The sequence below is a fragment of the Onychostruthus taczanowskii genome, unplaced genomic scaffold, assembly GCF_017590055.1.
Source record: "Onychostruthus taczanowskii isolate IOZ18803 unplaced genomic scaffold, ASM1759005v1 scaffold43, whole genome shotgun sequence".
In the NCBI taxonomy this organism is placed as follows: domain Eukaryota; kingdom Metazoa; phylum Chordata; class Aves; order Passeriformes; family Passeridae; genus Onychostruthus; species Onychostruthus taczanowskii.
In genome coordinates this window covers 5307149-5333191 of record NW_024501792.1, presented here as the reverse complement: position 1 = coordinate 5333191, position 26043 = coordinate 5307149, and the positions used below count along the sequence as shown (strand labels likewise).

The following is a 26043-nucleotide window of genomic DNA, read 5'->3' as shown; positions in this document are numbered from 1 at the left end:
CATTCTGTGATTCTGTGACCTTCTCATTGCCAGTGTCGGTTTGGGATTTGGTGTTTGCAGGATGGAAATGAGGGTGCTCAGTGACTCCTGACTCACCTCTCTCCACGCGATGGAGAATGAAGAGCACAAGCCAAGGTTTGAAAGTATAGGGCAAGATAGATTTAGACTTTGGACATTAATTGCTCTCAGAGAAGATCTGTTAAAACATTCATCTGCTCCCTATTTTTCACATGGCAACCAGAATTCTATTTTTTTTTTTTTTACATTTCATGGCCAGCAAGAGGAAGTTTCTACATTTTTGGGGTTCCTCAGCTACACTTCACTTCAAAGCTTTTTGATTTGCTGAAAAAAATCACAACTCGCTCTTTTGGGAACTTTTCTTGGGCAGAGGGCTGGGTTGCACAAAATTCAAGTATTCTCAGGTTACTTTGAAGAAGCTTCTTTGATGTTTCCCTGTGCCAGTTTGTTTTGGAAGGTGCTTTAATGGTCTTCCCCTATAAAAATAACACTTTAAAATGTATGTAGGTATCTCAGCTCTCCACTTAAAAAAATGAGCAAAGTTGTTTAATGCTGCCGTTCAAGGTACATTAACCTTGTCTGCTAAAGCTCTGACTGGCTCTTGCAGGTTTTATTCTCATGTTTATGTTGCAGAGGTATCCCTGGAGCCTTTCAGAGATGGGTATCTTTGGAGAGGAGGGAAATATTTAGCAGTAATTGTTGTTCTCATCAGAAATCCACTGAAGCAGCTCCATTCTTTCTATGGAGCTGAAGTTGGGAGGAGGATTGAGACATATTAGTTAAATAAATACAAATAACAAATAAATGCATGTAAATATTAAACAAAAAAAAATCAAATGCCTAGGTGAAAATATTAAATAAATAAATATTCCTTTCCATGGACATTCCAAACCAGTATTTGGCAAGAGTTTTTTGGCATTGTCCAACATGGTGTTTCCCTCTCCCTTTTATCCCAGTGCTTATGTGTTGACCAACTGCTTCTTTAGGAGAAAAACAGAAAAGGTGTTTGCTCTGGTCTAGACTTTGTTCTACAGAAATATCAAGTCACTATCTGCTTTAACCCATGCTTGTAGCAGAAACACAGACTCAATTTCTCCTTTTTTTTACCAGGCAATAACAGGATACTGGGAGGGTGTGGAGGTCAGCATTTAGTAAAACCAGCATCTTGGCCAAGAGCAAAAGATGCTCCCAGTGCAAGAAAACCTCCTGGGATTGGATTGAGGAAATTTGGCTATGATATATTCTTAAAAAAAATTAAAATTACTTGATGGCACAGTGGTATCTTTGCACAAACACTCCCAATCTCCTCAGATGAGATTTTACATGAGCCTGTTTGGAAGCAACCTTAAATGTGGAGGAATGGCCTAGAATGGGTAATGTCTTGAAAAACTGGATTCTTTTCTGATTTTGACCATTTAATAGCACTTGGTTTATTTTTAACAAGCTCAGAGTGGCATAAAGGACTTCTTGTAATGACATGAAAACCTGCTATTCATCTTTCAGGGTAATTTTGGTAAAAACAGGCAAAAAAAGTGGAGATCTGTTGATAGAAACGAGACATTCAAGGGGAGAGGGTCACTCTTGATTCACTTTATGGCCAGTCCAGAGCTGGCATCACCCCTCGAGGGCGAGCCTGTCCTGCTGGCTCAGAGTGAGATGTATTGTCCTCTGGAGGACCCTCTCCATCCCTCCTCTGCTGTATTTCTTCATTTTCACTTAGCTGAGTGCATATATCATAAACTTCAGCCTGCACAAGCCCTCTGTGAAGATGGTGACATAAAAAACTCGCAGCCTGCTGTGGACAGAGCGTGACTGACACGCCAATCCCACAGCATCCCCTCTTCAAAAAAATCCCCTTCAGAAAAGACAGTCTTAATACCTTCCATGGCTGGTAAAAAAAAAAATCCCTAAGTGTCTCTAATTATTTTGATGCTTCAGGTGGAGAAGAAAAGCCCGAAAAGTTGATTCTCTGATTTTTCCTGTTGAATTCTCCATTATCAGTTGCTCCCTAAGTATCTCTAATTATTTTGATGATTCAAGTGGAGAAGAAAAGCCTGAAAAGTTGATTCTCTGATTTTTCCTGTTGAATTCTCCATTATCAGTTGCATGTGTTGCTGTGGGGCAGAAGCTTCTCAAAAGCTAGAAAAAGTGATCCTCATTTTCCCATTGGTTCAGAAACAAGAGTTGTGCTTTACAGATTGATTATTAACATTTTGCTTTGAAAACAGTGATGTAGAGTCCATAAAAGGGATTTTTAATTATTTTTTTTCATTCAGCCCCAATTCTGACCAGCCCTAACCATTCCAATATGGGTTTATGGCTGTTTTATTAATCAAGGAGGTCATGTTCACCTGGAGGGTGACTGACAATACTTTGGTATTTTAAGTGTTTTAAGGCATCATGGAAAAAAACCTCTAACTTTTCAACTTAGTCTTTAATTATTTTTACTTGAAAAAGGATGTAATATATTGCTGGTAAAAAACCCCAGCCTATAAATCTGAGAGTCTTTTAGATAGGCACAAGCTCTTTGGGAAATACATTTCCAACGTAATGGCAACATTTCAGTGATAGCTGAAATAATTTTATTTCATAAGGAAATTTAGGATACTTTGATCTCAAGTCACTGCCAAAATGTGAAGTACTGCTGCTTCCGGAAATGAAAGAGCCTTTATGCGTTTTTATTGCTCACCATTTCTTTCCTCTGTGCAAATCCCTCAGGAGCTGGCTGCAATTCCTGCCCTCCCTGATCTCCAGATCCCCAGAATTCACTCCTCACCCAGGATTTGAACATTCCTTGAGGTGGGCTGGAAGGAGTTGGCAGGGGTTTGTTTGGTGATGCTCTGCTTCTTCCAATATCTGGATGCCCACAGTCAAGAGTCAAAAATTAATTTAAGTGGGGGAAAGAAAGAAAAGAGAGGGGATTAATGTATAAAACAAAAATACAAATAATAAGAAAGGGTTAAGGCACGTAATGGCAGCTTTCAACCCTTCCCTGTGCTGGCTGCTGATAAATCCATGGGGCTGACAGCTCTGCCCTGTTATCCTGAGATTCATGGCTGGGGGCTCCCGTGTGAAACACCTGTCCAGCTTTTCCTGTGGCCACCAGACACTTTCCTGGATATTTACAGTGCCTGAGTGCATTTGTTTCCCCCAGATAAATAAATGTACTGCTATTGGCAACAGCTGTCTCCCACTTTTAGCCCTTTTTTTTTTCCCCCCCCACATTTAGCTGTCAGCCCTATTCTCCAAACAAATCAGCACCCATAAAGCTCAATGAACAGCTTGATTTGAGCAGCTTCGATATTATTCAGCAATTAAATTGGGCTCTGGGCTGCCACCTTCTGGGAATAGACTCACCCAAAAAGCTCACACCCCCAGCAAATCACCACGTGCTGGTTGTAGGATCTCTCTTGGCAGGAACAATAGATGCCAAGCAGGGTATTTTTCCCAAAATAGCAATGTCTTTTTTTTTTTTTAGCTTCCCACACAGATGTCCAGACTGTCACAGTGCTAAATTCTGCTTTTCCCCAGCTGAAACTGTTTCTGGTGGGGAGGTTTTTCCCTGGGTGTTGCCCCCCGAGGACACGGATATTTGTGTGCCTGCAGCTGCGAGCTGAGGTTTGACATTGGACATCAAAGGTTTTAAGCTGTGAGTTCACTCAGGAGCAGATAATTTTGCCTCCTGCTATTTTGCTGTTGGGAGGAAAAAGATGAAAAGCATCATTTTAATCCCATAAATGCAATATCCTCACTGCTAGAGGTCTGTGTCATGCAAGAACCCTGATCTACCTTCACAATGCACAGGATTTCGGGTGTGATTTCTCAGTATTCAATTCATGGGTTATCCATATTTGTGCAAAGTATAAGAAAGGATAACCTCATTTATTCATGCAAATATGTTGATGCTCATCCCATGCACACAGCACTTGGCTTTCCATTTGGATGTGGTGCGTTTGTGAACTTAGTGCCTGGCAAAGCCTAAAGCCTTGAGAAAATCAGAATATTGCACCTCTTCCCCCAGACAACCTCACAGAGAGGACTAAATTTTTCACAAACATTCCCAAATGTGCCTCAGTTTTGACTGAGCTCATCAGTGCCTCTGCTCCTCTTCCTTGCACCTTCCTGCCTGTCACCATTTCGTGGTGAAAGCAGTGCTGACACTGTTTTTGGGTAATACTCCCTGACAGTATCGGGGGACTTTGCACAACTTTCTGCATTTCCTCATGGGGTGGTGCCATGGCTCTTCTCCAGATGAGAAGCCAGGAGGAAAGCCAGAGCATCACAACAGGGAGATCCTCTGGGAGATGTTATCTCTTACAGAAAAGAGGCACTGCAAGAAGAAAGGAGGTCCCAGGAAGATTTTTTTGGGTGACTTTGTGAGTTGGCCCAAAACAGAGCTCTGAGCCACAGAGAGAACAAGAGATTTTTAAAAATTCATGCAAGATTAGTGGCTTTTCTTTCTAAAGCAACCACACAGCTGCAGTGAAGTAGTGGGAGAGGATGTATTTTCAGGGCCAAGAATTGCTTTTGGGTCACATCTACCACCAGGTCTGTTTGTTGGGGACTTTTCCCAGCCAAGTGCTCCACTACAAATTTGTCCCTTCCTGGTGCCCTCTTTTTCCTCCATCTCCTTTGGACCTGAATATACAAAAAAAAAAAAAAAATTTTTGTTTTCCTCTGAATAACTGCATTTTAGAGAACGCAGCAGCTTCCAGAGAGGTCAGAGGTGGTGTGAGGACCATCTCCTCAGTTTATGGGGTGGGCAAAATCCAGGTTCGCCCCCTGGCTCAAAGCAAACAAGAGTATCCACATTTCTGTGCATTCAATCATCATGGGGTCAGTACCTCAACACAGGAGACAGCTGGGTTGGAGTGCACACCACAGGAATATGTAAATAAAATAATAAAATAAATATACTATATAAGTTGGTGAATCTCCAAATTGGATTCTCAATGTCCTTTCTGAACTGAGCATGAGGATGTGACTCTGTGGTGACCAAAGGCAAAGAGACACATCATTTTGGGATGGTTTAGTGTATAATTAAAAAAATGGCAAGTTTTGCCTTTATGATTTGTCTTTCTGCTTCCAGAAGAGAGGAATAGCTGGAAAAGGAATGGAAATCCCCATTTAGGCAGTGTGGTTAGGCATGAAGGGTGGAAAGAAAATGCCCTGGTGTGCCAGGGTTCACAGGGGAGAAGGTATCATGAGTTTCAGTGATGGCACCGTCATCTCCAAGAGCTCTCCAGTGAAGATCTCCCTGCCAGTGACCTGCTTCTCTCCCCCCACAATGCATTCCTTATCCAAAATCACAAATCTCAAAAAATCATCAAATCACAATAAGGCTCATCAAACCATCTGGAGTTTCTTCCAGGGACTGCGTGGCAGAGGGCAGTGTGAGGAATGTCACCTCTCCTTTTTGTCTTTTATTTTTCCTTCCCTTTCTGTGGCGTTTTTCTGGTGGGGGAGATCCCTGGTAATGCAGCAGCTGTGTTCTCCTGCCCACAGGTTCTCGATGTGACTCCCAAGCAGGATGCACCATGTCTCCCCTGCACCAGCTCTGACCATGATGGCCACCCAGACAGTGCCTCCTCCTCCCTACCAAGACACCCCACAGGTGAGTGTCCTCCAGACCCCCCAGGACCCCCAGCTCCTGCATTAATTGCCTTGATTTCCCAAATAATGGCCATTACAAAATATTTCACCTCAGAGCATTCATCTCAGAGACTGGCAGAACTGAAACCCCTTCAGTCTGCAAGATTTTGGGTAAAAACATGGGTTTTTCCCCTTTTTGTCTTATGTCTTAAGCTGTGCCAAGGGAAATTTAGGTTGGATGCTAGAAAAAAGTTTTTTTACTGAAAGAGTGATCAGGTACTGGAATTGTCTGCCCAGGAGGTGGTGCAGTCACCATCCCTGGGTGTGTTTAACAAAGTCTGGATGTGGCACTGGGTGCCAGGGTTGAGTTGAGGTGCTGGGGCTGGGTTGGACTCGACGATCTTGAAGGTCTCTTCCAACCTGGTGATTCTGTGATTCTGTAAATTCTGTGATTTTGGGTCTTTGGGTGTTCTTGGAAAGCCAGCATGGTGGCATGATTGCAACCAGCAGCTTAATTAGCTGGGAAGATGAAACATTTAAATAAACCAAGACAGGTTTAGTCATAGGAATGGCCTTTGATTTATTTCAGTGGCATTTTTTAATAACCTGTGGCAGGGAAGAAAAGAAGAATTTATCTCCAGTGGTGCTCTAAGCAGTCAAATAACTTTTTCAAGCATCGTTATGGAGTCAAGTTATTATAAGAAGAGGAGTTTGTCCAAGAGAAACTCTTCTGGAGCACTCCAGTGGGCTGGACTTGGGAGTTGAGGATGAATTTCAGAGATGGTCATGCGCCTTGAAGCCCATCCTGAGATTTTTTAGGGGTAAATTTATATCACATTTCCGTTTTTCCAGCTACAATGACTGAACAGGGATGATCTGTATTGTGCACTGAGCCAGCTCCATGTTCAAAGCAGCTTTTTTTTTGTGTTTGTGTGGAAGATTTCAAGCTTTTCCTCATTTGCTGCATTTCTCATCTGCAAAAGCAGAAAAATCTCCCCTCCCAACAAAAAAAACCCCAAAAAACAAAAAAAACCCACCAAAAACCTCAAGCCCCCAAGCCTGTCCTCTGCAAGCTAAAATAAATAAATTGACTTTTACACCCCCCCTTGAAGCCACCCGTGTCTCCTTTCTCCTCATTTCCTTTGGTGGGAAAAGGTCACTTCTCACAAACGACACCTCGGTGGGGTTTTATGGCTCCTCCAACTTCTGTGTCATCATTTACTCGCTTCGCTGCTCTGCCTTGAGTAGGGCTTTTTTTTTTTTTTTTTTCCCAAATTTTTTTTCCCTTTCTCGCTTACACAGCGGGGAGCCACGGCACCGCTTGAGTCCTAATGGGCAATTTAAGGGACTTTTAAAATAGCCGACATTTTCCGTGGCATCCTTTGGAGACGTCCCCTCTCCCTTCTCCCTCCCTGTCCCTTATCTGCCCCCTGTTTGAATACATTGAATTTTGGGGACCCTCAGGAGCATTGCTGACCAAATCCTTCCTTTTTTACCTTATCAAGGCGGTTGTTCAAGCGTTTAGTGGGTTTGGAGGAAAAGCTGCAGCCAAGAATTGATTTCTTTTTTTTTTTTTTTTTTTGACTCGTCTACGACTGCTGTGAACTTTTCACCTGAAAATTTGGGATTTCTAGGGATTGGAAAAGCAAATTACACAAATTTTTTCTCTCCAGAAGTGGGGAAGAAATGGGGAGGACTGGATAAATGGAAAAATTATTGATTATCAGAGCTACAATGAGCTCCTTCTCACCAAGGGAAGCACTTTGGGGAGAAGAATGCTAAAAAAAGGAATTTGGGGAGCTTTGCAGTCATGTTTAACAGCAGAGGCTGTGCAAGCTGTCACCCTCACTGTCAGAAAGAGGCAAAAACGAAGCAGAAATGATGGAAAAAGCTGCCTTTTGGAAGGAAAAAATGCTTCATTAATCCCTGGAATCTGTTCAAGGAGTGGAACATGGAGCATCTTTTACACCAAGCGTGGTCTCACGCCTTGAGTTCTCTACCTGTTGAAAATCAAAATCTGCATTAAAATCAATTTTCTGTAATGAATGAAAACCAAAAGCTGAGGAAGAGTCTTCAGCAATTTCATTGGCAAAAAGAGGGTTTTTTAAAAAAATAGGTGTTTTTAGCATCAAAAGTGATGAAAGCAGCTTTGCCCTACTGAAAAAAAAGTTTCTTAGGTGGTCACAAGAGGGACAAAAAAGGGAGGAAGGGGGATTTATTTATTTATTTATTCTAAAAATATATTTAAGAAAAAGTGTTATTAAAAATTGGGTTAATTTTTCATCAATTTCAGCACAGAAAGTGATAAAAAACATCTTCCTCCCAAGTGGTTACAGTAGGGACAAAAATAATAAATAGGGACCAATAAATAAATAACTTAGTCTAGAAATATATTTTGAAAAAAAAATGTAAAAATCAGATGGAGAAGTTGATTTTTCATAATTTTCAACACAGAAAGTGATAGAAGTATCTCTCCTCCTCCCCTCCTCCCCATAAAAAGTGCTTTTTCAGTGATTATAACAGGGACAAAACCAAAATATCATGAACATAGTTCTATCTTTTTAAAAACAAAAATATTTTTTAAAAAATCACAGGTTAAAAAATGGGTATTTTTCAGTAGGCACCACAAAACCCCCCCAATTCCTGATGTCCTCAGCAGATTTTTGGGCTCAAAATTGCTGTTTTCAGCATCCCACTGAGGGGAAGGGTAAATGATGATTTAGGGGATTCCTCTCTGGACTTCATGTCTTTGTCCAGTCTTCAAATAAAATCTAAAAATGGGGAATTATTTTATTCAAACCAGTGGGAAGTCCCCCAAGAGCCCAGGAGCAGCCACCAACACCAGCAGAGGATTTCCTTCCTAAAGAGGAAAAAGCCTCAGAAATATCATCCTTGAACCCCAGAAATTTGTAATTCCAAACCAAAAATATCAACCCTGAACCCCAGAAATTTGTAATTCCAGACCCAAAAATGTCAACCCTGAACCACAGAAATTTGTAATTCCAAACAAAAAAATGTCAACCCTGAACCCCAGAAATTTGTAATTCCAAACCCAAAAATGTCACCCTGAACCCCAGATATGCGTAATTCCAAACCAAAAAATGTCAACCCTGAACCCCAGAAATTTGTAATTCCAAACCCAAAAATGTCAACCCTGAACCCCAGAAATTTGTAATTCGAAACCCAAAAATGTCACCCCTGAACCCCAGAAATATGTAATTCCAAACCCAAAAATGTCACCCCTGAACCCCAGAAATATGTAATTCCAAACCCAAAAATGTCACCCCTGAACCCCAGAAATATGTAATTCCAAACCCAAAAATGTCACCCCTGAACCCCAGATGTTTGTAATTCCCAAATCCAGAAATATCACACACAGCTCAGGCAGCGTTGAGCAAACAGCATCTCAAAAATATTTGCTTTGCCCGGTAGCCTTGCAAAAATTCAGGGATTTTAGAAGTTTTTTTTTACTATTTCTTTACTATTTAAAAAATTTTGTTGTTACTTTATTAAAAAAAAATCTTATTTATTACATCTTTATAGCCCTTTGTCATTTCTTTGCACGTTCCATATTTAAAACCTATTTTTAAGGATATTTTGAACATAATTTAGATTTTTTTCCCAACACGTGAACATCTCTTTATATTTTCTGCATTTTAAAGCGTTTTTGGATTTTTACAGAATTGCAAATGTATTTTTTACATTTTTCTGTATTTTAAATACATTTTTGACATATTTATAAAGCATTTTTTGATTTTCACATCTTTGAACATATTTGTAACATTGTAAAACTTTACTTTTCCAATATATTTTTAAACACATTTTGAACATATTTGAAATATATTTTAACAAATTTTTAATGGTTTATGTAATTATTATCATTATAACTTTTTCTTCACTTTTTTTGCTGCTTTTCAAACATAACTTTTTGTGCTTTTTATTTCCTTTTTCAATTACCTTTTTCCTCCCTCCTGCAACTATTTTTGACCTTTTTCCATGGGAAAAAGAAACCAAACCAAGCCCCACCTGCGTTTTTTATCAAAATTTACAGCTTTTACACCCAGATATTTCCTCCTATTTCCCATTTTCCCACTATCAGGAACCTGCTGCCTCTTCCCTCCCCACCTGCTCCCCTAAATGCCATTTTTGGCTCCATTTTTTTCTCTCCTCCCTATTCAGCTGCAAATCCCCCCCATCTCAGCATCCTCTCCCCTCTTTTTCCATAGATTTGGAATTATTTTTACTTATTTTTTGTTCTTTTCTTTAGTCCAAGGTGAGGTAACAGCTTCGGAGCAGCCCCAAAGGAGGCTTTTTTTTTTTTTTTGGGTAATAGCTCAATTAGTTGCAGACTTGGCTGGAAATATTCAACTTGGCAGGATGCAAAAAGGGCTTTGGAATCCTGGTAAATAAGTGTGATGAGGGGTGGGGAAAAAAAGGGAAAATGTTGGGGGGAAAAGCCATTTTTCCATGCATAAGTGTAATTTTCCACAGAGATAATAGGGAGAAAAAAGGGGGAAAAGGGAAAAAGGATGAAGAGATATTCAGTGATGTGGTTGGATTATCCCAAAATCTGCTGCATTTTGGTTTTAAATGGAAAATGGGAGGAAAAAAAGAAAAATCCCAACAGCTGGGATCAGGAGGGGAAGTGAAGCCCAAATTTCCCTCATTTCTTTAGCACCAGGGAGGGGAAGAGGGACAGAAATTGAACCTGTTGGGAGAGTTGGAAATTAAATAGAGCCGAGTGAATTTGCAGGTGCTGGAGCCCAACTTTGGAGTTATGAACAATAAAGGAGATTGAAAAGAAAAAAAAAAGTGGGAAAAAAAAGCAACAGCAAAAGGTCAGGCAGGAGATATTAAAGGCAAACATTTTAAAAGCAAAAGGTGTCATGATTTTGGTCCAGCTTGGGTTTATAAAGTTTTACATATTTTTGTATAAATATACAAAGTATATACAGTTACACTAATTAATGACACAATTTATGTATATGAACATTTTTATATATTAGCAATCACAAATAAATGTAAAGGCGCATTAGACAAATAAATGAAAAATACATATAAGTCCATTTCTGTATAAATACAGAAATAAATGTATAAATGTATCAGACAAATAAATAATATATATTATTTATATCAAAACACAGGAAGAAATAAGTGCATTAGGCAAATAAATAAATTGTATCTATAGTATTTAGCAAGAACCAGAGCTTCGTTTTGCTCTGTACCTCGAGGGAGGACTGAACATTTACAGGTAAAAATAGGCAAATACTACATTTTTCACAAATTTCAGCAGAGGCAGGCAAACCAACCACTTTGCAACAGTTTTCCCCTGGGATTTTAGGAATGAAACCTCTGGATTTGGGTGCTGCTGGTGCCTTTGAGCCTCAGTTGTTTCAAATTCTCCCTGAAGTTTTTTTTGTAATGGAATCTTGTGACCATAAAGGGAAGACTATGTTGGACCTGTCTGAAGTCTGACAATGAGTAATTCATATTTTTTTAAAAGTTTTAAGTGAAAACTGCCCTTAAATAGGTGTTGTCCTGTTCCAGAGGGTGGCACTTTTGGGGTGATGCTGGAAGGATGCTCAGGGATTCACAGGGGCACAGGCACAAGCACGTCTCCCATCTTAAAGACTCATTTTTACCTAAAATCATTGCCATTTAAAAAATAAAATAAAAAATAAATATAATAATTTAATAATGTAATAATTTAATTTAATACAATTAAAAATAAGCGCCGTGTTTGTTGTCAGGGTGATTTATTGCACAGCACATTCCCATCAGGGCTAAAGTTGGGTGATTTGGGCATGGGCACCAAAAAAATTGGAATTTTTTTGGCTGTCTTCTCACAGCTCCGAGGTGACTCATTGCTGAGCTTGGCAAGCTGGAAGAGGCTCACCTAATTTTGGGCTAAAATTGAAAATGGCTCTGTCTAGACAGTAATACCTGCTTTGAAAGAGCTCTTGGCAAACCGTGGCATTGGAGCTGATTTAATCTGGGACTTCTGTGAAACATCCCTGCCTAAATTACCCCACACAATAAAGATGGTGGAGCTTTTTCCTGTATTTCCCCCAGTGAAAAGTGGGAAAAGTGGGGGGTAATGTAAAAATCTAAACCTTCTCTTTCCAGGCAAAGGTGAAATGCCTGGGTGTGCTGCATCCCGAACTCCCCAAATTCCGCGCAGAACGCTGCGAAACCCGTCGGGAGCGCACAACAAACCTTGCTTTCATTTCATTTCATTTCATTTCATTTTATTTCACATTCTTTTCCCCCTCTCTCCTTTATTCCCTGCCCTCCCCAGATGACAGCCACAGCCCAGCAGCCCACCAAAGCCCAGCCCGTGCACCTCACCACGCCGGCGGCGGCTGCCAACGCGCCGGTGCCGCCCGCGGGCGGCGACCCCCAGGCGCAGCTGGAGGCCGACAAGAGGGCTGTCTACAGGTGAGGCAAGATAATTGCATTCATTAATGCCTTTTAATTAATGGTTTCGTTGTTGTAATGCATCAATTATTGCATTATTGTGGGTTATTGCATCAGCTCGGCGATGCATTAATTAATGCATCGGTTGGCGGGTCGGTTGGTTGATGCATTCGTTATTATTATGCATTATTAATTTGGTGTTCTTCTAATGCATTAATTAACACACGGGAAGGGGGGAATTAGCAATTAGCTCCTTTTTAGCAATAATAACCATTGATTGTAACGAGTGGTGATGGAGCTCCTTCCTGGACTTTGTTCTGCAGCATCTCTGCCCCTTCAAAATATTCAAACCCCCCCCCCCAAATTTACCTTTTGGGGGCAAAGCCATGTGATTTGGGGCTGAACAAGGAGTGAAGTCACACATTAACCTGAAATGTGCAGTTCCTGCATCTGTACAGGATGTGGGCAGTGATGGGCAAGGGATGGGTGGCTCCTCCGTCAAATTTTTTGGCAATTTGGGCATAATAATATATTATATCGTAATAGATGCAGTAATGTTATTGTATAACTACTATAAGTAATGTTTTAATTATGTAAATAGTATAATTATATAAGTAATACATAATTATACAAGTGATATGTGATAATTTACAATATTATATGTTATAATATAACATAGAGCAACGATGTAGGAGTAACAATATTCTAATATAATTAGGATTGAAGTTTAAGGTTTAGGATTAACCTATCAATGACCAGGGCAGTGGGGGCTTGTGAACTAAAAAATTGCAGGTTAGACTTGAAGGAAATAAAATATTTGTCCTCCAGATATTCAAATATTACAAGGCTGAAAGGTCTGCAAAGGTGGATGAAAGTATGGAATAAACTCACTCTTTCCCAGGAAAACACCAAGGGTTATTCGCTGCAGGTCTCCCAGTGATGGAAATCATTTCCTCAAAGCAAAAGAAGCCATTTGAGGACAAAAATGCCTTATTTTTGCCCTTCCTTGAGGAGTTCTGCAGCATTTGTGAGAGAAAGGATGAAAAGAAATCCCACCCTTGGAGTTTTCACAGCCTTAATTGGAAGGTCAAAGACATGAAAAAAACACCTTGGGGGAGGTATTCCCCCTGGAAAAGTGGGGGGAAATTGTTGTCTAGTTCCATGTGTGCACTTACTGCCCAAACCTGGATGCTTATGTTTGGGTACTAGCCAAAACAATCCCACAAATATATTTTTATATAAAACAAATATATCCTACTATATATTTATGCAATGCATTATATATATATACATAAAATTACCCTTTTTTGCTGAATATCTCCCTATCCAGTGGTTCACATGGGTGGTGTCTATGTCATTAGGTATCAAATGCACACAAGGATTTTTCTTAGCCCTAATAGGTCCATTTCCCTGCACCCAAAACAATGGATTTTTGTTAATTTTCAGTAATTGCACCAAGGCAGAAGGCATTGGCTGTAAGCATCGGTCGATCAAGCTGGAGGGAAATTGCTGGCAAAATGTGATGGGAAATATAAAAACCCATGGACAAGTCACCCCGCCGGGTTTTATGCCCTAGTAGGGGTTTTATCACCCGTTAAAAAATAGAAAAAAGGGAAAAAAATAAAACCTTCCCCACCCTTGTTGGTGTGGGAGCAGCTTGGCAGGGACTGGTCCAGCAGTGCCACTTCTCAGCTGCAATTTTCTCCCAGCTAAAGTGTTTTCTTGACTTTATGCAACAGCGGGGCTGGGACTTCCCAATGGATTTTGGACCAGAAAAGATGATGCTCCTGAAGGGAAATGATGCTTAAACCCCCCGAGCACCACAAATTGGATTTTTCCAAGTGGGAAATGCCTGGATTTCATTGCATTAAGTTTGGTGGGGGGTGCTTTTTTGTGGTTTTTTTTTTTTCTTGTTTGGGATTTTTTTTGTTTTGGGTTGTTTGAGGTTTTTTTAGGGGAAAAGGAGTGAAAAAAAAAATAAATTCCTGTTGTGACGTGCCCGCTGTGCTGCTGGCTCGGCTGAAGGTGGGAAATTAGGCCATTAGAGGAATTCATTCCTCTTTATTAGCCCGTGTCGAATCCTTTTTATTAGTGGCTGCAAACGACCTCTCTCCTGCAGGAAAATGTCAGGGCTGGTTCAGCCCTTTCATTTGGAGGATTCCCTGGCAGAAAAAAAACCCCAACTAAACAAACCAGGGTTTTTTTTTTTTTTTTGCAAAACCGTAATCAGCAAAAGCAGATTTTTCTACCCAAAACTCTCCTTTGTGCCATAGGGGTGATTTTCCACCTCTGTAACACCCACAGTGGGGAAAATCCTCCTGATTCCCCTGTGCATTCTGGATATCCATCTATTCCCACACTGCAAATTTCATGGCAAAAAGGGGCTCCAGCTCTTAATTTTTATGCCACAACCTCCACCTGCCGTGGTGGGCCGTGCTTTCCTTTGCGTGGTGTGGCCATGGAAAGGCTGGAAATGGAGAAAACAGTGGTTTGGGTTGTTTTTTCCCATGCAAAAATGAAAAAAAAAAATCCCAAATTCCACAATAACTCGGCACAAAGTTCATGGCAAACCCCCAAATTCCAGCACTCCTTGAGACTGCTCTCAGAGGATGCCCTTGATGCCCTCCTTTAACCCATCCCTGGGGGTCTTGGCCAACTGATTTCCCCTTGTATTTTTTTTTTTTTTTGTCTAAATATAGATATTGTAAATTTTGATATTTTTTTGTTTGTTTAATATTATTTTGTTTGGTGTTTATTTTATTGTTTTGTTTCATTTAATTTTATTTTTATTTATTGATGGATTTGATTGGATTGGATCCACTCTGGTTTTTCTTGTTTTTATTTTCTCTTAGGTTTTAAATTTTTTATTCTACTTTATTTTTGGCTGAAAAGCAAACCATTCTCCCCCCAGCCATGTTCCTTCCTCCTCCTTCTCCCTGCCAGCCCCAAAACCTTCCTGGGGACCCATGGCAGCACTGCCCCCATTACCAATACTGAGGAGCATGGGGTAATGCTGGCCTTAATCCCCCCTTGGCCAATGCAACTCCTCAAAGAAAAGGGGCTCAAATTGCTCAGGGGCTGCAACCCCCTGCTCTCCTCCCCAAACCCCCATCCTTGGGGTAATTCCATACCTCCACTCCTAATTGTTGGAGCAGCTCTGGAAATGGCACCTGCTGCGGTGCCACCAGTTCATAAGTCCCAATAATTCAACCTTCCGCCTGGAATTTGCCTTTCATATCCCTTGGCTGAGCTCCAGCGGGGCTACTGAAATTATGAAATGATTTCCCCCCCTCGCCACTCTCTGCTCCAGCCTCGGTGAATCTTGCATTAAACCAGGATCAGGACAGATTAAACTATAATATGCTGTGGTATTAGCGGCTGCAAATGAAGACTTAGCCACGGGGTTTAACCCCTTCGCCTGACTCCGACTCAAAAAGGCTGTCAGGGAGTGATTTGTAATCATCTTTTGGGCCATCTTTTGGAGATAAATTGGTGGAGCCAATCCCATTGTGCTTGGATAACTGGAGTGCTGTGGGAGACCATTCCTGCAGGAGAATTTTGCATTTCTGCCTGGATAGACTCCATAAAACATTTTTGATTTGAATTTGCACAGCTGGAGAGGCTCATTGAGGCTTGCCCTAAGCCGTGGTCTTCACCTCCGTATTGTCCACGTGCTTTGGTGCTGTTTGTGTATTTGCATTTTATATTGCCCCAACTTGGCTTCATCATGGGAGAGATTTGGATTTCAAGAAGAACTATAGATCTTTGTTTTCAAGATCATCTCATGGTAAGAAAGAAGTGGGATTTGACCCATCTTTGTGGATTTGTCAGAGGTGCAAAGAGACCTCTTAGTGGCAGAGCAGCCCATAACAAGGTTGGCCCATAGGATGCTGCAGGCAGGTAGAAGTCCCCATCCATCATCTCCAACCAGCAGAGACATTTTGAGGTGAAATATTACCGTCAACGAGCAGGTGCTGATGCCCATCCTTGAAAGGAAAAGCCACTTGGACAGCAGATGGCTCCAGGACATCTTGACTATGTCCAAGACTTAGCTTTTTTTGCCTATTTAGGAAATGTTGACTTTGGTGCAATGATGGAAAACACCAAGACATTGGAACAAGCCATTGCCTGATGGAGGAGATAGTGAATTTTACAATTTTTAAGCTTTTCTTTTTTTGTTGTTATTGCTGAAAGAGATCTAGAGGGACCACTTCCAGTGTGACTTGGGAGTGAGGTTTGCATCACCAGGTTCTTACAGACTGGGAGGGAATGGATGGATGGATGGATGGATGGATGGATGGATGGATGATGGATGGATGGATGGATGGATGGATGATGGATGGATGGATGGGTAACGATGGACATGGGATTAAAACAGTGGACATTATGGGTGCTCTCCTTTGTCCTCTGCAGGCACCCGCTGTTCCCTCTGCTGACGCTGCTCTTTGAGAAGTGTGAGCAGGCGACGCAGGGCTCTGAGTGCATCACCTCGGCCAGCTTCGATGTCGACATTGAGAACTTTGTCCACCAACAGGAGCAGGAACACAAGCCCTTCTTCAGTGACGACCCCGAGCTGGACAACCTGGTATAGGCAGCTGGGGCTTGGCAGATGATTTCTGGGGGGTGTTGAAAAGGTAGGGGGTGAGGAGCAAATGAAGATTGACCACCATGTCTCTGGGCTCTGTAATGCTGGTCATCTTGGAAAGGTTTTCCACAGACCTTTTGAGACCTTCTCCAGGTCCTTCTCTGTGACATTTTCCAGAAGATCCCCTGTAAGAACAAGCCCCCTGCCCCCTTTTGGCTCGTTGTCCCACACAACCTCCATGGGGTCAACAAGGTTCCTGAAAACAGCTGAGGTTGCTGGCTGGTTTGTGCCCCAAAACTTGCAGTCTCTGTAGGAATCACTGCTCCTCGGTGCAACGTGCAGTAGTGTCAGCATTCTCATCTGGCACCATCTGATTTGAAGTGTCATGGCCAGCTCATGTCCTAGAAGCAGGGAAAAATGAATACTTTATGGAAAAAGTTATGGAAAAGGTCATGGATCACAACAGCTTGGAACACTTGGACAGGTTCTGATGGATTTCCTATCACATCAGCTCAAATTTCCTATTGGATCTATTGCTGCTGGATGGTGCCTCAGAAGACTGCTTCGGATTTCTCTTGTGTGGACCTCAGGAAATATCCCCAAATCCCATTAATTTGTCCAGAAAGCATCCAAACATGGTCTCCATGGCAGACATGTGGGTAGACAAGTTCGTGGCACTGTTCTGATGCTCCACAAGCAGATTTTCAAGGTCTGAAGAGGGAATTCTGCAGATCTCTGATGATGCAAACAGCAAAACACCTCCCCTGAGGGGTTATGTGTTGCCTGGGACTTGTAGCAGAGAGATTTCTGTCCCAAAAAAGAAGCAAAATCAAGAAATTCACAGGCTCCTTTTTTCCAAGTATTGCAGATATCAAGGAGGTGATTTTGAATGATGACATATCACAAAGGGAAGAACTAGCAAAACTCATCTAGGTGCCAGAGCTACTGGTTTTTTAAAAAAAAAAAAACAAGAGAGGGTTTCAAGGTGAAGTAAAATCCCACATGTTTGCACCCAACTTCAACTTGTGGAGGAATGTTTTTTAACATCCCTAAACCAAAAGTCTGTGAAATACCCTCAAAAAAAATTGCAGGCCAGGCAAAGACCCCCTTTTGCATATTGCTAAACCCATTTTGCAATAACTTGTAGTCAAGAACAGAAATTGCTCAGGAACAAGCAATCAAAAAAAAAAAAAAAAAAAAAACCCCAAAAAACCAAACCAAAAAAAAAAAAAAAACCCAAAAAACCAAAACCAAAAACAAAAAAAAACCCTACAAAATCCCAATAACCTAACCAATATTTGGGGATTATTTCAGTTTTTGGACTGAACAAATGCTGAGGTGCACCAACAAACCTCTATTGCACTAAATTGCATAAAAATGGGTGTAATGGTCTAGCAGGAGGAGAGAAATGTAGCCAGGTGAAGAAAAAAAAATTAAAATTTTGGGAAAGGAAAACTGTTACGTTACATATAAAGATGAAACAACATCAGCAAATAGTCAATGCAGGAAATGTATCCAGACTCTCACAATGTATCCACTATTTTCAGGTTTTGTGAGGTTTCTAAAAAAAACCCCACAACACACCAATCATGGTTTTTAGGCATATTCTGAAGCAACTCTTGCTGCCAAGGTAAATTTGGCCATGGGCAGTTGGATTGATCCCATGTATGACCTTACAGCACCTGATACATTCATATTCATATATTTCTATATCTCTTACTATGTCTTTCTGTATATCTGTATCTCTGTTTATCTGGGTTTGCCCTAGTTGTAGTACATAGCTGGATGTATATTTTCTATCCAATACCCAGAACTCCACCAAAAAAGGAGGAGCCATGCACCTTGGTGTAGGTAACCTGCGTCAAGACCGAGGAGATGGTTGATACCATGCTAGAGAAGCACATTCCTGTTGGTGGCAGGCACTGGTTGAAGGGAATTTTGGGTTAAAAAGACTTGCAGTGCTCAAAACTCAACATTACAACCTGCTCTTGAGCTGACACTTTTCCCCTATTTATATTATCCTTTTTTCTATTGTTGCTGTTTTTTGGGTTTTGTTTTTTCTTTTTTATTAACGCCGCCCATTTGCCAGAAATTGGTGATGGCACAGCAGGGCTGAAAAGGCCGGTGGCATTAGCTATCATTAGAATAAGAGTCATGTATTCCTCGCTGCCAAGATGCACATAATTAGAAATTAGAAAAAGGTCAGATCTCACCATTATCAACTCAATCAGCTGCCGAGTGCCACACAGTCAATTAATTCAGCATCTGTATTTTTTACAACCCCGCGCACGTACGCCATCGGACTGTAACTCTTTATCCGGACAGATATACGACGCAGCGGAGCAGGGACATAAAATGAGACCCTAAGCAAATGAGCTGAGATAATTGAGAGATTTATTTTTTTACATATATGTGTCAGGTCTTCTTGCCTTTGCCCTTGAATATTGACTTTCATGGCCGGTGAGCCCTGGGAGGATGCGGAAATCCTGGGCACGACACCTCCACCTTGTGCTTTGCCCGTGTCAGCTGGGGAGGAGGGAAAAAAAACCCAGAAAAAAAAAGAAAAAAGAAAAAAAAGAAGCTAAAGAAAAGATTTTTCCAGCCTCAACCTATCATCCCTGTTGTTCACCAACCAAAAATTCACTTTCTCTGTTGTGGAGCTGCCACTGGAGTTTGGCCCTGGATTTTTCAGGGTGTTTCCCAGCCATGGCAACTTGCAGTTTGTAAAGATGACCACTAAAATTTGCAAGTTAAAAACACTCTGTGAAATGCAAAGACGCTTTGTTACATAAAACCGGATTTATTGCCCCGGAGTGAATAGCTGAAATTTTATATATTATGCAAGATTTCAAACAGTGGCTGTAAAACTTAAGGTTTCAGCTCGGTGAGAGGAATGTTTTATGTGTAAATTTTTTAAGGTTTATGGGGTACGTTTTAATGAGGCCCAGGCTTTGCACCAGCAACAGCTCACGGCTGAGTTGCAGCCCCGTAATCTTGTTAGAAGAAGTGGCCTCCAGAGAATAACCAAACACTTTTCAACAACGAGGGGTTTGGCTTGTACTCTTTTTTTGGGGCACGGGGAGAAATTCCCATGAAGGCAATGGTGAATTTGGTGAATTTTTTCCTCTTGGATCTCAGGGTTATGATTGATGGGCAAGGAAAAGGAATGCAGATATGCAGAGGGATGGGCTCTGGGATGGGTTTTAGGCAAAAACATTTCTTGTGCGTGTTGAGAGAGGAAATTAATCTCATTCTGCTGTAGGGGATCAGTTCTAGGATAGATTTGGGGGGAGAATATTGATTTTAACTTTGTGCCCTTGCGTAGATGGTGAAGGCGATCCAGGTGCTGCGCATCCACCTCCTGGAGCTGGAGAAGGTCAATGAGTTGTGCAAGGACTTCTGCAACCGCTACATCACCTGCCTCAAAACCAAGATGCACAGTGACAACCTACTCAGGAACGACCTGGGGGGGCCCTACTCCCCCAACCCCTCCTCCATCAGCCTCCACCCCCAGGTAATGCCCTAAAATTCCTCTCTGATAACCATTGTGGCACTTGGGCCAACGGGGAGCTGCCAACAAGGTTTCAGACTTGCTCTACAAGAGCTGTGGCCTCCTGAAAAGTCATCCTCAAGAATTAAAAAAAATCCTGTGCCTTGTTCATAGCGTGCAATAAATGATGTTGTGGTGACTTTTTCCCTTTTATTTTAAATTATTTTATGTCCTTTTTTTCATGGGTTGGCTGAGCTGCAACCCCAATGTTTGTGGCTCTGCAAGAGAGAGTGAAGGACTCCTAAACTTGAATGTTGCAGCAATTAAATGTCAGGGCAAGGGAGCTGTGCAAGTGTGTAGGCATATAAACAAGAAAGTCACATTTTTTAATGAAAAATGCTATTTATTGGCAGGAAGGAGAAAAACATCAGGATTTTCTCTACTGCTTCTGTCTCACTTTTTGTTTTAAGGCAGCTCAAAGGATTTTTGGGTCTCAGGTAACTCTTTCTGGCTTCACTGCTCCCTTTTGTGTCTGAGCAGATCTTGCAGTTCTCCCCCAGCATGATCAACATTCCCTTTGCTTCTTCTTTTGCATAATTTGGATTTTAGCTGGGAGAAGACAATTGGAGTCTCAAGGGTAGTGGAAGAGTACAAGGAAATGCCTGAGAACTGCAGAAATATCACCTCAAGTAGCCAAAAGAAGTTGAACCTTGGTGGCTTTTTGGGCAAAATAAGGGACTGTAACTCAATATTCAGAAAAGAAGCTGCCCATGGGTTGGGGTCTTCATGTGCATCTGCAGTGCAGGGAATAAATCTTGGCTGGTTGCATCCCAAAAACTTGATGCTAGATTGTGTTCCCTTAGGGCATTTCTCTCTCACAGGCGCTTGGTTTTTGGGGTAGAAAAATGGAATTTAGGGTTGCACAATCCCACCAGAAATAACTGCAGTGAACCCAAAATAACCTAGGCAGCTCCTGAAGCTCCCCCTAAAAGGAGGCAGGTGGTGGGGCCTTCTTAGGGCTTTTGGGGCATTTTTAAGGTGGTGGAAAGGGGAAAAAAAAATCATTTTTTGCAGCTCAGCTCCAGGTGCTGCAGAGTTTGAAGCTCCCAACATGATGAGGGAAAAGCCCCCCAGAAAAGTTCAGTTTCTTATTTAGGTTCCCTGAAAGCACCAAACCACTTAATCATTGATCTAAGAAACCCCATCCTCACTCTATATTCTAATAATCTCTAGAAATAGACTTATTATCCCTTCGCTGCTTTATGGAAGCATTCCTTATGATCAAAATTAGCAAGACACTTGCATAAAAGAGAACAATAATTGCTCAACGAGCATCTCGTTTGTAATTTATTAGTTTCTATTATTGTGCATTGCCATGGCAACAGCTCACATCCCGGGTGATGAGAGAGATGTTAGATATGAGCCGACAAAGCTCCCGGTCCCAGCAAATGGAGATGCACGTTTTTTATCAGTAATTTTCATGAAAATAATAAGTGAGGGAGTTAATGAGATGGAAAGCCGTCCTGTGGCTATTGTGAATTTTTTCTCCCCCCTCCTTTTTTTTTTTTTTTTTTTTTTAAGTGTTGATCTAATTAGAATGCATCGGTCAGGAAAAGTAATGAGGATTTAGTGTCTCACAAAGAGGTGGGGATCATATCAGAAAATTAGCACAAGTCTTTGGAAAATAATCAGGCCCATGGAGAGGTACCAAGCGCTCCTGATTCCTGGAAACCCAGAGCTGCTGCCATTTCCCTTCTGGGCCAGACTCGGAAGTTGAGGAATTCAAGTGAGGATTTGGAGGCAGTTGTGAAATAAATGGGAACACACCCAGGAAAGACCCAGCTGGAGGGGAAATGTTGGCTCAGCCCCTGAGGGATTTTCAGCAGGTGGAGCTGAAGCATTCACAGAGATGGCCCATGACAGAGCCACCATCTCATCTGGTCATGGGATAAGGATGACAGGGCAGTGACAACACAATGGCAAATATTTTCCAACTACACCATGTCAAGTGCTTGAGTGCTTCAACTCATTGAGTATACTTGAGTTTGCATGGATAAAAAAGGGTGAAAATACTCCATATCCATCAGTTGAGTTTTAGAGGCTAAGGATGCTCCAGAGAGCTGAAAAATCATTGGATTGATGTTTAAAAAATGGCAAGTGGGATCATTTCTCTAATTTTCAGCCTGTTGATTTCATGCTGAGGGGACATGTGAGAGCAAATAGGCCATTCATTCAGAATTTAAAAATGTCTAAATAATGAAATGTAATTAGTATCAATGAAAGAGGTTTCTCAGCAAATAGGCTTTCTTAGGGTTTGGAAGGAGCGTCAATCATTTTGTGTTGAGCTACACCAAGTTTGTCATGAAAGTGAAATATTTCAGGTTTTGGCTAAGTTTTTTACCACAGGACATGTTTAAAAAATTATGGACACACAATAACAAGGATATCAAACAAAACTGGGAAAACAATGTCTGGACCAGTCAAAATGTCATCTCAGGACAATCTGTTGGATTTCCTGGTGTATCCAAAAAGGATGGTCCTTCTCCTGCTGCTATTTCTGCTTTCTAAGATGGAAATGCAAGAATTTTTTGAGATGCAAAATGCCTGAGATGATGGGAAGATGAGAGAACACTCAGACAAGGTGTTTTGAGTGTTGCTGAAATCTTCTCATGTCGCCAGCTCTGGAGATGATTCCCGTGTTGCCCAAATTTGGCCGACAAGTTCCCATGTGATGAGTCTTCTCTGATCTTTCATTACCTTACAAAGACTTTTGTACCCTCTTTTCTCCATTGCTTCCTTGTTTTGTACTTTGCTTTGTCTTGTGATTGAGTCGTTGCCTCTTTGTCCTACAAGTCCACCAAGCAATCAATTCCTCTTCTATTTTTGTTGGTTGCTTTTCACTTGGCTTCATTCTTCTACCTCAGGCCCTCACTGGGCCCTTTTAGCTCCCACCTTTTATTTAATGAGTACTTTTTTAGCTTTTTCTGACCAGGATGGGAGAGGTGAGGTCCTTCTTTTGTGGAAGAGGGAGGAAACCAATTTAAATCAATGTTTAATTTCAACTTTCCTTTGGCATCAAAGGGGTCCTTATTGTTCTCCACTTGCAAGAAAAAAACAGCTGCAAAACCGATCACATTGGGAAGCACAGCACTGCCAGGGACGCTTAAATGGAATCAAATTTTGGGGTTTTGAGCTCTCATTTCAGATTGGCAGTGTTTGAATGGGCATTTTCCGGACAGCATTTCTTCTTCTCAGATAACTTCTCCACAGAATCACAGAATGGGGTGGGTCGGAAGGGACCTTGAAGCCCATTTTGCTGCCAAGGGCAGGCACACCTTCCAGTGGCCCAGGCTGCTAGTGGCAGGAGGTGGGCAGTTGGTTTGGTGGGACTCAATGCAGTGCTTCTCTACATAGATCTTAATTCATCCAAGTTTGCCCTGTGATCAGCCCTGGATTTCCCTTTATTGACAGCCAACTTTTTTCTCATCTCCAGGCACCCATCCATTCACAAAGGAGCCTTATGAATTATCTTACATGGCTTTGAGTTTGACCAGCTCTTTCTTGGCAAACCCATGGGTTTCTTTTCTTTCCTCCAACTAATCCCAGTTTCCCCCAGCACAAGTAGTTTTCAGAGTTAGGATGAGACAGACATTTTGACGCATGGTGTACCACCCAAAAATTAATATCTGTGTTATAAAGCACAAGGGCAAGGACAGCAGCTCAAGTAGCACTGAATTTTAGCACTTTCTTACAATTTGGCAGTTGAGCATTTTCGTTATTGTAAGAAAATGTTTTTTTTTGTGTCATATCCCAGATATTTTTCTTCATTGAATTGACTTTTAATTGGGAGAAATCTTGTTTTGCTGTTGATCAGTGCTGAGATGTGGGCCTGCAGAGACACCTAGTGATGCATTTCTTTCCACACTCAGATTTCAAAATTGCCAAAAGCATTTCAGCTTGAGGGTGGTGCAGCACCAGCACAGGGTGTCCAGAGCAGCTGTGGCTGCCCCTGGATCCCTGGAATGTCCAAGGCCAGGCTGGACCTTGGGGCTTGGAGCAGCCTGGGACAGGGGAAGGTGTCCCTGCCATGGCAGGGGGTGGAGCAAGATGAGCTTTAAGGTCCCTTCCAACCCCAACCATTCTGTGAGTCTATGAATTTCCTTGAGTCTCAAAATATAAAATATATAAAATATTTTCCACTGCAGCAAAACTGCCAAGCCTAACAGAATTTGGCTGACATTTGCAATCTGAGGCAATCAGTATGCAAAATATATTTTTTCAAATCTTCTTGGAGATATCTCTCTATATTTATTTGAAGGTGGATCCTCCACTTCCATTGGGTCACTTTGGTTTCACAGTTCTGTTGCAGAGAGACCATTAATTCCTTTAATAGCTCTTTCTAATAATTACCAATATTCTGCCTTTTTGGACACCAGTGAGATGGTGTTTTGGGAGAGTTTTCCTCTACACCACAAAAAAAAAAGGTAATTTTTTTCATCACAAAATACTGTTGAAAATGGCTTTGACCACTGTATCTGAAAACAGCAGTTCCTGTTTTCTGATATTCCAAATGGCTTTTTCCCAATGCAGTTACAAAAATGGATGCCTTCTTTAGGAAGAATCATGGAAAAACAAGGCAGGGGAGGCCCAAAAATGGTCTTCTGGATGCCTTCTTTAGGAAGAATCATGGAAAAACAAGGCAGGGGAGGAAAGCTAGAGGTATTCAAGCTGCTCCAAACTTCTGGTTGCACCTGGCCATATCCAGTTGCTTTCTGGTGTTCTCCTGGACCACATTTGGTTTTTTATGAATATTTCCACCGTGTTTATCAGCCGAATCCTTTGCCAGGGCCAAATCCAAGAGTGTGCAAAAGAGACTGATTTTTGCTCTCTATATCCTGAGAGATATTAATTTCTCAAACTGAAAACTACATCCCCCAGAAGACTGGAGGTGGGGAAGGAATACTAAAAAAAGTACAAGTATTATACAGTCCTATTTGCATTTTTAAAATTAATTCAGCTGTGGAAAGGAATGTCTGGGAAGCGAATGAAAAAATCACAGCAATTGCAGCAAAATTTCCAGATAAGAAAAATAACAAAAGTAACTTGTGGCAGAGGCATTGGGTCCAGCATTTTGGAATTGGCATCACAGGAAGGGAAAGTGCCATAAGGGGGTTTCAAAAGCAAAAGCATGACATTTATTGAGAATGATGGCACAGGCAAAGCAGTGGTGATTGATGGGGCAGAAGTTACATGAGTGTGATGGGGAGAAGGGGAAAAAAAGGAACAGATCTCAGGTTTTCCCCCCAGCCATGGGAAATGCATTGAGGGGGACACAGAGCACCCCAACAGCCAGGTCTTGATGTCACATGGATGGGTTTGGTGCACTCAGAGTCCTGCTCTGGAGTTCTGTCACCTGGAGAAAGGGAGATGCAGCTTTTCCCACCCTGATCACATTTCCTTGGTTGGCTTTTCCAGTGTCATTGCACATTACTAATCCAGGGAAGTTCTCTTTTCGTAACCCAAATGATAGGATTCTTGAAGAAATGCATCAAAATGAAGGGAAAATTAATTAAAAGGTGAAAAAAAATATGCCTGTTGTTGACATTATGTTCAACACTTTGAGAACAAGCTGGACACCAGGGAAGGGATGCAGAATGGGAATGTCAGTAGAAAAAGGGACAAAAAAAATAAGTGCAGTTTTATTTCCATTCCAGTTGGGTGAATTAGAGAGATGTAATTATCTTTGGTTTATTTTACAATGATAATTTTATCAGTATTACAAATATTATTTGCAAAATCCTGCCCATGTGGAAGCTTGGAGTGCATTGTCCTGTATTCCCCCTGCAGCCTCAGTTGTGGGACTCCTCCCTTCCCAAAACATCACATTAAATACTCAAATAGTCATTTGAATACTAAAATAAATAATCAAATAATCATCCCA

General features: G+C 41.4%; 1 protein-coding gene across 4 annotated transcripts in view; it reads left to right on the top strand.

Annotated features, from left to right (window-relative positions):
• The window catches only part of PKNOX2 (PBX/knotted 1 homeobox 2), a 48419-nt gene that overhangs the window by 14431 nt on the left and 7945 nt on the right, over positions 1-26043 (top strand). For all 4 annotated transcript variants that reach the window (XM_041413858.1, XM_041413855.1, XM_041413856.1 and 1 more), the window contains exons 4-7: positions 5524-5632; positions 11909-12048; positions 16441-16612; positions 19938-20126. In XM_041413858.1, coding sequence (XP_041269792.1) covers positions 5549-5632; positions 11909-12048; positions 16441-16612; positions 19938-20126 — 585 coding nt within the window. In that variant the 5' untranslated portion in view covers positions 5524-5548. The remainder of the gene's footprint in view (positions 1-5523; positions 5633-11908; positions 12049-16440; positions 16613-19937; positions 20127-26043) is intronic.